This window comes from Trifolium pratense, linkage group LG1, assembly GCF_020283565.1.
Source record: "Trifolium pratense cultivar HEN17-A07 linkage group LG1, ARS_RC_1.1, whole genome shotgun sequence".
Lineage (NCBI taxonomy): Eukaryota > Viridiplantae > Streptophyta > Magnoliopsida > Fabales > Fabaceae > Trifolium > Trifolium pratense.
The window spans coordinates 11,298,955-11,309,771 of NC_060059.1; the positions used below are offsets into that span (position 1 = coordinate 11,298,955).

Sequence of the window (10,817 nt, forward strand, 5' to 3'; positions counted from 1 at the left end):
CACAACTTCCATTAACTAATCAATTTAAAAAAATAAAAAATAAATTCAAATCATAAAAATGTGAATAAGTGGCAAATGGGTTGCCTATACATGAATGAATTGATTACCAACTTAATACATCTATACTATATAAAAAGATAATACAAATATTTTTGGTGTCGATTTTTCATAATACCAACAATATCCTTATTTTTTTAGCAATAAAAATCTTTTATTAACAAATTCATCATAACATAAAACATTTTTTTGAACATAAGTTAGACACAGGCAGACGCGGAATGCGCCTGTCTGGCCCGCTAGTATATTATAGCGCATGTAGCTACTATCTTAATTTTGCAATCCAATATTATCCTAATTTTAATCAATGAATTATTTAAACTTTATTTAAAAATAAAAATAAAAATTGGATTGCCATCTATCCCTAGATTTTGTTAAGTGGCGGACATAACTCTATCGGTGTGACGTTACTCAACACGATCTTCATGTGATAGAGAAATAGTTGAATATTTATTTAAAATATTTTCAAACTTTTAATTCAACTATCATTCTCTATCAAGTGGGAGAATCCTCACTATGTATTGTGTGACGTAATGGACATACCCTATCGGTATGACATTGCTTAACATGATCATCCTTTCCTTGGTGTAAGAAAAATATCTAACCATTTTAAATACCATTCTTTGTCAAGTGAGGAAAATTCTACATGCAAATTAACTATAGCTAAGAAACAAATATATTTATTTGTTTCATAATTCTAGACATAAAACTACTGTAGAAACTTATATTGAGGATATTAATTATAGTCTTCTCTCATAAATTATTATATACTTCCATATCATTCTATATTTTTGTAAACTCATTTTGTAAAAACAATATGTCAAAATCTCAAATGCTTAACAACTCTATCAACAAAAAATTCTATTTATTTTATGTCATTATTTTAAATGGTTTTAAATTGTACATTTGAGATATTCAATTTTTTTTTCTATTTTCACTATATTTGACATATTTCAAATTATTGTTATTTTTTTTAACACTTATGGAAGTTAATGACTATTTTCTCATATACCCTCAATAAATGTAAGTCTCGTGTATTTCCGCTGCGTGTAACCAAACTATTTCTCAAATGTGTGTGTCTATAATCGTAGCATTTGAGTTTTTTGAGTGAGTTATTAAAACTTTTTATATATACAGTCTCATATCCTATTTTATAATACTAGAGACTTAATCTCACTCATATGATGATAAACCTTTTATATATGATCATCATACTCTTTATATGATAGCTACTTTATACATAAAAATTCTTTTGAGAATTTTATTTGTTATAAGGAGATTTATATTATAAATTGTTAAGTGAAAATTAACAATCTCCTTAATTCTAAATGCAGAATATGTGGTTAACCGTGAAATCCAACACTTATAAAATCTGCCATTGAAAAGTTTTGTATATATTGGATTTTATATTATCATTGAGTTACCACTTGTGTTAGTAATTCTGCTATATTCATGTGCAAAATGTGGTTGAGTTTGTGACACTCTAGTATTGAAATAAAATAAAATTATATAACCACATATATATAGAAAATTTTGCACTAGCAAATAAGTATCCCACTGTTAAAAATTACATATCATAATATTTGTATATCAGTGATCACTAATGAAAACACTAAAGAAAATTCCACACATTCTTGTTTATATATGTGGGATCAGTGGGAGTGTGTACATAATATTATATACTATGAGCTCAAATAAGAAATTTCACTCTTGTTCATATATGTGAGATCAATAAAAATATGTACACAATGATATAAACACAAAACATAAAGTTATAATCTCACTCTTGTCATATACTTTTGCGCGCTTAATAAAATATGGCATATCTTAAGAGACTTTAAATTTCAGTCTCATTCTACTATACTGAGATATATATCAACTCTTTAATCTCGATAAGCATCATAATTAGATGCTTAAGTCAATTTGTTGGAAAATGCACAATTATCTCTTAGCATGCAAATATATTGTGCTTCTCTTTTACCAACACTACACATTCTATAAGGTCATAAATAGTAAGTACTACGTATAATATCAATACTCCTATCGAGTATGATATTGTGTTCTTAAAGTACTTATGAATTGCATAATCATAATTTGTTCATTATTGACATTCTTGTGGCCACATTAATCCATATCTTATTTTCTTTAAACTAAGTGGTTGTGTTAATCTAATTGGAGATTCTCCGGTCTCCTATTTCTTTATGGATTTTCATAGTCACAATTTTTTGCTAAAATTTGGATTAATTGAATGTCAAACATTGTATAACATTTATTGATTTTGACTAAAAGTAATTATTCTCTTAATAGGCTATCCCTATAAGCTAGTAATTACTTGACCTATGTGGATATTCTATGACTTTTATAAAATCAAGAAAACTCATTGACAGAACCACTAACGACAGACTTATATATATTTGATTAAGTCTTCTATATTTTGGGTTAGTGGGAGTTTGTTGTAGCATTTTAGATGCATGGACCTTTATTGGATTACAAATTCTTAATTTTATAATGTTAATCCATATTATTCTATGTGAAATTTGAGGTTTAGCATGTATGATTTTGTCAGCCCTATCGGATTCAATTTCTGCACTGTTTAAATCTCATGTTTCTTATACTTTAGATTATCATATGTGAAATTCAAGGTGTATGGTGTATGATTTTGTTTGCCCTATCGGATTCAATTTCTGCACTGTTTATATCTTGTGTTTCTTATACTTTAGATGACATGTTTTATTATATTTGATAAATTTCTACCACTATTCTTATGTTATATTTTAAAGACTAATTAAAGTAATTCAAGTGGGAGATTGTTGAATATTTTGGATTTACTTTAATTATTTATTTAAAATATAACTACAAGTGTATAATATCAACTACAATTACTTGTCATATTTAATATAAGGCTTAATGTTGAACGGGCCGTGATGGGTTGGACCGTTTTTTCTAGTCAGCCTATTGAGAGGTCCCTGCCTCCAGTGATGAGTATATATTCTAGCCATCCTATTAAGCTAGATACACTGAAAAACATAACACGCATAAGGACTCATCAGTGAGAGGTAGAAGCACCGTCTCAACTCTCTTACTCTCTCAGATCCGCTGCCATTCCAGGTACACCGTTCCCATATATTCTCTTATATGACAATATGCTATAACTTGTATCTATTGATCTAAATATATTATATTTAAATCCTTTCAGGTGATGGTTTTGATAGACTGGTAAAGAATAATGTAATCCAATCTATGTCTCTTTATTTGCATGATGGCTCGTTGAGATGAATATATGACCATGAAAAAAGACACAATCTCAATAGCATGGTTGTCTTCAAAAGAAGACAAGATGCAAATTGCATACTAGGATCCAAATAGCTATAGGACAGAATGAGAAACAGTTTTTGTTAAACCAATGAGGGTGTAATATCCAACAAATCATTCTTCACAACCTTTAATCACGCGAATCATATAAAAAGGACCCCATAGTTGTTGGAAATACAAAAGTTGTCTCCGGTAATAAAATGATTCATGGTAGTAAAAGAAAAGGATCATCATTGTTATGGGCCAATAGAAAATAATCTCTACTCAACAAGAAAATGGAGACCCCTCCTATTAGGTGGAGCTCGCTTTATACAAAGGTTTTTAAAAACTTCGAATTCCACCCTAAATCTAGATACTCTTCGGTCTACTCTCTCATGATGTCTGTTCTGTCGTCATCTCAACCAGGCATGAAAAAAATGATCTGCTAAAGGTTGATTAGTTTGAACAACTATAATGACAAAATTTTTTTCCACAGTGGCATGCAAGAAAATTAGGGTTCTTATAGGTTCACTCATTGAAGAAGAACTTTTTGTTTCTTTCACCTTCTTGCGATTTAAAGAACCGATACCACCACTCATCATGCTAGAATGGAGAATAATGGAGAAGAAAACATCATTAAAGTGATGAACCAAGCTCTCATATATAGAAGATGAAAATGACCATTAGAATGTTATATTTGTTATAAATTTCGATCAAATATCTCTCTATGACGTGGCTATTCACTCAAATCAGTCTCTGTTACGTGGAGTCTAGGTGGCAGCAGTTGTCACATACTCTGGTAAAGTCCACGTCAAACAGACCGAGTAAACAAAGCCAAGGGTATTTGATAGACGTCTTATAATTTTAAGAGTGTATCCGACAATTTTCAAATTTCAGGAAATATTTGACGAAGTTTAAAATTTTAATTTTAAGGGGCATATTTGACATAATTTCACTCATTTTTAACCTGAATCATTTTGTCAAGAAAAGGTGAATACGTATAAATTTTTAACTAGATAACTATATAATATATATTGATAAATTTTTAAATATCTACAAGTTTAGTTGGATACGTATGGTATAAACTTTTTTTTCAAGATTAAACTTTTATTTTTCAAAACGTTAAATTTACTGCTTTCAAAATTATATTATCATTTTTGTTTTCTTAATCGTTCTGGGGAGTAATTCTTATGTAGACATAAATCCCAAATAAAAATTATTTGAGCGCGCGCACACACAAATGAGAGAATCTACCTATATTAGAAAAGAAGATACAAATGAAATTACCAATTTGTCCATTTTCATATTTTGACACATCATTGAGTTCAGGGTTACTTTGTGTCATTATTTAAAAGTTAGTAGAAAAAACTCATTATCTGATGTATCTGATGGTAACTGCGAAAGTCAGCAAGTCAGTACGTAGAAAAAAACTTCCCATTATCTGATGTTTACTCCTAAAGTCAATAAAAAAAAACTTTCCATTATCTGATTCTTATTTTAACTTCCATTAAAAATAAACAATTTTTTCTTACAAATATGAGATAAGAGTAATAATAGTATGATTTTTATACTAGCTAAGGTTTTATGAATATAATACTCCCTCCAGTCCTAAATATACGAAAGGATCTTGTTAACATGTGCATATAAAGCACATGATAAAATATCTTAATATAAAAATTTAACATTTAATGATACAAGACATTTAATGTTTGAAAAGTTAAAAATGCACAAATTCTAAAGCATAATTTCTATTTTTACTACCTTAACATGTGCCATATATGCACATGTTAATATTCTCCAAATTTAAAAAGCAAAATCTGTCTTACTATATTAAAGACTAGAGGGAGTACTAAGGTACTATGGTTGTTGGTTGATGCACATATGAATCAGATCTAGTATAATTGGATGATGATTGTATTAACATAAATAGTACTACGAAAAATGTACAATCATCATAAAAGTTCTCGTAGTGGATTTGCTAAACCAGTCTTCTTTCAATGGATAATAATGGAAGAGAGTGTGTTTAGGAAGCAATAATTAACATTTTACATTTATTCACAAAGAAGGAGTACTTTTTTATTTTGGTAATTAAGAAAAGCAATAATTAAGTAGTAGCATTCCTAAAACTGTATTGCCAAAAATATAAGAAAGACTCAACTAGTACCCCCACAGTATTTGAATTGGAGGGATTCCCATCTTACACAAAAAAGTGGATGCACCTAAATCAGTAACCCTAACTTAATCCCTTGAACATAATTAATTAATTTTAATCTTAGAATAAAATTGTAAACTAAATAAACAAAACTCACTAACTATAGTCATAAAAACCAAACATAAGGTGGAGTTTAAGTAACATGGATAAATTGTGTCAACAAAAAAATAATAAACGGATAATTTTTGCCTTTTTTAACAAAATGTTAAATGGACACATATTTAAGAACTAAAAAGTAGAAGTTTTATCTTAATATTTATGTTCAAAGTAATTTTTAAACTTTAAAGAATTATATTGAATTTTTAAGGCAAATTTTTATATTTATTTTTGGCAATGTTAATGAGTGTTGTAATAATATTAATTAAATATTATTTGAACACTAGTGACAGAGTGGATTTGAATCCTCTTCTTTAATCTCTCAGGCAATTTCGATCTCTTTTCAATAAAAAGTTTGAAAATATCATGCAAGAGAATGAGATTAAGTGAGTGGTAGAGATGCAGAGGTAAGCGAATGAAATGATACTGCAATTTTGTGACGAGTACCGTGGGAGTGGATCACCTCTTGTGGCAGCCTCTTTTATTTGTTATTGGGTAAATCAGATATCTCTGCACGCAACGGTAGAGACTAATCTTTCGAGCCTTGTGAAATCAACATGTGCAACAAACTCTCTTTAAGAGTTTTAATGTTGTTGTTCGAACTCATAACTTTGGTTAAAATATAAGAGACTTGTGTCATCTCATCCCAGCACTCTCGGGTATGTTTCATGTGTGTGAGGAGACAATAATTAAATTTTGTGAAATAGTAAATTTTTGTAAAATTTTTATGAAAATGTATGAAGTCAACACATTGAAATTAAACTGTTTCACTTTTTAAATACTTCCTTTGGTTCTTAATATAAGAGAAATATTATTTTTTAGATTCATTGAGAATCTAATGTATCTAGTCATAATATGGACTAGATACATTGAATTATCAATGAATCTAAAAAGTTAAATTTTACTTATATTAAGACCCGGAGAAAATAAATAATTTTTTAAATTGAACGCTTCCGGAGTGTCTCAGAGACATTAGTGAAAAATGAAAAATGAAACATAGTAAAATTAAAAGGAAAATGCTAAACGGTGCTCCCGGGGCACTGTTTAAGGAACCAAATATAGTAATATCATATTAAAGTTTGTGCAATCAATGCCTCGAAAGTCTAAAAAGTGTTATTTTCAATTTTAAAATTTCCTTTTTTAATTTCTTTAACCAGTGCCCCGGAGGCACCGGTTAGCATGACCCAAATTAAAAAGACATTACATTAGAGAGAAAAACAATTAATAATCCAAATTCCAAGGACATTAGTTGATGGCAATAATGGTAATTCACATAAACACCGAGGTCATAAACGACAAGACCCTTTATAGAAGTGAGAGAAGAGAAGGATAAAGAGAGAATTTGAAAGGAGGAACTGGCCGTTTGAATTTAGAAGTTCAAACTACTAAATCCATTTTTGATAAAAAAAAATAGCTTATTCATTCTTTTCTTAGTACAAAATTGAATGCAACCCAACAAACACACATTAACTAACACACTCTTTCACCTCTCTCAAATTTAAAACACACACACACTGTCCTTTCCTTTCCTTTCTTCTTCACAAGAGAGAGAAATAATAATGACAGGACTTGTCATGGTTACAAGAGGCGGTGGATGCGGTGGTGGAAGTAGCAAAAGGACACGAGCAACACGAGCAGCTGAAGAAGAAGAACAAGAACAACAAAATCAGCTTTCACTTGTAGCTTTACTTGTAGCAGCAATTAGAAAATCTATGGTAGCATGCAGAGTAGATAGACCAGATCATGAAGTCATCTCAACCGTTCATCAAATGGAGATCGGATGGCCAACTGATGTTCAGCATATTACTCATGTTACCTTTGACCGTTTTAATGGCTTTCTTGGTCTTCCTGTTGAGTTTGAAGTTGAGATCCCTGGTCGTGTTCCAAGTGCTAGGTACATTTATTCAACTTTTTTTTTTTAAAAAAAAAAACTTCTTTTTTTTTTTGGTTTGGTTTTGTTAGATTTCAAATGGGTCTAAGAAAAATTTGATTTTTTTTTGTGGGATGAGTTTTTGGTGTAATGGGTGTGTTTCAATGTGTGAGTTTGTGGAGGAGAAAGAGAGAAGATAGTGTTTAAGATTTTTTTAGCTTTCATGTGTTCAATGAAGCCAAATTGGGGTCTTATCTGAAATCTGAAGATTTTGTGTTGTCCAAAAAATGTTAGAACTATAGATTTGTACCATATGAAATGAAATTACTTTGAACTGTTGTTTTGATCTTGTAGAGTATTGACCTACATAATATTTGCAAAAGGGGAAACTTCATATTTGTTTGGGGTTTGGGGCATCTGAATTGTATGCTTTTGTAGAACAAGAATAGAGTTAAGGATCTTCAAATACATATACTGATATACATTAGAATTACTTGAGCAAAACTGGTTGAAGCATGAACTGTTACACACTTAATGCTTATTTACAATTTCTTATTAGATATATTTGATGCTATGACATTTTTTTTCAAAGTTAAAATTTAGCCTTTTTATTCCCGTGAGCTTAGCTCAGTGGGTAGGGACATAACACTATATGTGCATGAGCTGGGGTCCGAACCCCGAATACTCTACTTATTCACCTTTAAGGTGAAATTTCTAGTCACAAGGCTACTTGACCAAAAAAAAAAAATTAGCCTTTTTTTTTTTCTTATAGTGTTCTCTAAAGTCTAAACATCATCTACTGCAGATCGAATGTGTGTCACATGTATATGATGTTGGACACCAACACGACAGAGACACATTTGATTATATTCAATCACACTTTTGTTTTCTCAAACTATATTATCAATGTTTACATATTGGTGTTGTGTCTATGTCTGTGCTCCGTAGCATTTTTGTCTTTAACCATGTTTGTTCCGTCTTTCTGACTTGCAAATTGCTGTCATTTATGCTTGCAGTGTAAGTGTATTTGGAGTCTCAGCAGAATCTATGCAGTGTTCTTATGATACAAAGGGAAACAGTGTTCCGACTATTCTCATGCTAATGCAGGACCGTTTATATTCACAGGGAGGACTAAAGGTACTAAGAGTCTGACATATTTTGTCATTTTTAACATTATTAAGGTTTTTCAAGCTAATAGTTTTCTCATTTCAATGAATTTTCAGGCTGAAGGTATATTTCGCATAAACCCAGAAAATAGTAAAGAGGAGCATGTGAGGAACCAGTTGAATAGTGGTATTGTGCCTGATGACATTGATGTCCATTGCTTGGCGGGACTAATCAAAGCGTGGTTCCGAGAACTTCCTTCTGGGGTGCTAGATGGACTTTCCCCTGAACAAGTTCTTCAATGCAACACAGAAGAAGAATCTATTGACCTTGTGAAGCAGCTAAAGCCAACTGAGTCTGCCTTACTCAGCTGGGCTATTGATCTCATGGCTGATGTTGTTCAAGAGGAGGAGTATAACAAAATGAATGCAAGAAACATTGCAATGGTTTTTGCTCCAAATATGACTCAGGTAATCATGCATTGCTTAATGATCACATATTCCTATTTTATTTATAGTTTATCCTAATTTTGTTATAAACAGAATAATCAATCTATCGTGGGCGTATAGTTTCCATTATGAAACTAGTTGGAATAATGTGCTTTTATAACCTGCGATTCTTTTCTTACACGGTTGTCTATTGTACTTTCAATTCATGCTTTTTTCTGTCTTATGAAACAGATGTCGGATCCTCTAACTGCTCTAATGCATGCGGTTCAAGTGATGAACTTGCTCAAGACATTGATAACGAAAACCCTTAGGGAACGTGAAGAAACAGCAACAGGTGGATATTCACCTATGTCCTTTCGCACATCATTTCGCCGGTCAGAGGATGAATACGACAGTCAGCGAGAAACAGAAACGGGTGGATATTCACCCATGTCCTTTCGCTCATCATATCGCCCGTCTGAGGATGAATATGAAAGTCAACGGGAAATGGACGCAAGCGGTGAATTGAGACAAACCAAATCAGAAAGTCAACGGGAAATGGATGCAAGCGGTGAATTGAGACAGACCAAATCAGAAAGTCAACGGGAAATGGATGCAAGCGGTGAATTGAGACAGACCAAATCAGATTTTGACGATCACACTCATTACAGAAATAGCAGTGAAGAGGAATTGGAGGCTGAATCTCTGAGTGAGATAGAAGAATGCTTCTTAAAAAAATTGGACGAGCACACCAAAGAATTCTCAGAAGAACCTAAAGATTATGTACAAGAAGAGTATGTGAGCTCCAAAAGTTGCTGTGACTATAGTGTCGTGGAACCTGCTGAATCAATTACTGATATCAAAATTGTGAAGTGCTGCTTGAGTTCCGACAAAGAAAACCTAAATGCTGACACAACGATTCCATTGCTAGGATGGATAGACACCGAAAATGTGGAGATGGTTGATAAGTTCACAGATTCTGTTTCGCCAGTGCCGCCGCTGCTTTCATCTAGCTAAGAACTTGTTTCCATTTTAGTAGTTTTTGAAGTACCTTGTTTCAGATTTTGTCTGTACAAGCAGGTGTGCTTGTTTGTGTAAATGATTACTACATGAAATAGGAACTGTTTGCTTATTGTGGATTGTGCTAAGATTATGTTCAGTTTAGGGCTGAATTTGAGCTGGTTTTGTATGTTTCTGTACTTGACAACTCTGACAATGACAAATGGGGGATGGATGGCTATTGGGTAAGGAGTGGCCACATTTTCATATTTCACTTAGGTGAAAGTTCTAAGCATAGGGTTGATTGATTTAGTATGAGATGATGCTTGCTGTTTATCTTGTTTATGATCATAATTTGACATATAAATACTAGATCAGAATCCTAGTTAGCACGAGTTGGATCCTCTCAATTTCTTAAAACAAATGAAAGTTTTCATTACTATTTTGAAGTAAATGAAGAATTTAAATACACACATTTATAGAATTGAAGACATTAATTAGATATTTATACATTGAAACTATAGTAATGAAAATGTCTATTTTAAGAAATAAAGAGGAACTCAACTCGATCTGTGCCACTTACATAGTTCGGAAGAATAATTTTTTTAAATCTAGCGACTACCGAGCAGCGGTTTTGAGATTCAACTAGAACAGCTCAGTTACCAAGACTTCCTATGCAGTAAATACAAATACAAGAGCCTCTTGATGAACTATACCCTTAAATCGAATCGCATCAAACCGTTGACACGTTGACAGAACC

The 10,817-nt window shown here is 31.7% G+C and overlaps 1 protein-coding gene across 3 annotated transcripts; it reads left to right on the plus strand.

Annotated features, from left to right (window-relative positions):
* Positions 1–6,994: 6,994 nt before the first annotated feature.
* Positions 6,995–10,424, plus strand: LOC123918915 (rho GTPase-activating protein 2-like). Of its 3 annotated transcripts, none has more exons than XM_045971277.1 (5): positions 6,995–7,550; positions 8,543–8,663; positions 8,750–9,100; positions 9,311–9,648; positions 9,700–10,424. In XM_045971277.1, the coding sequence occupies exons 1-5, from the start codon at positions 7,216–7,218 to the stop codon at positions 10,073–10,075; spliced, it is 1,521 nt and encodes a 506-aa protein (XP_045827233.1). In that variant the 5' UTR covers positions 6,995–7,215; the 3' UTR covers positions 10,076–10,424. The 3 variants fall into 3 exon arrangements, with proteins under 3 accessions (XP_045827233.1, XP_045827163.1, XP_045827087.1); XM_045971207.1 differs by having other exon boundaries at positions 9,311–9,597; positions 9,649–10,424; XM_045971131.1 differs by having other exon boundaries at positions 6,996–7,550; positions 9,311–10,424.
* Positions 10,425–10,817: the final 393 nt, after the last annotated feature.

Bases quoted from the DNA above. Each gene is read 5' to 3' on its own strand.
- LOC123918915 (XM_045971131.1), top strand. From the start codon at position 7,216: ATGACAGGACTTGTCATGGTTACAAGAGGCGGTGGATGCGGTGGTGGA. The intron at 7,551-8,542 runs GTACATTTATTC...TTATGCTTGCAG, and splicing joins GGTCGTGTTCCAAGTGCTAG to TGTAAGTGTATTTGGAGTCT. The intron at 9,101-9,310 runs GTAATCATGCAT...CTTATGAAACAG, and splicing joins TTGCTCCAAATATGACTCAG to ATGTCGGATCCTCTAACTGC.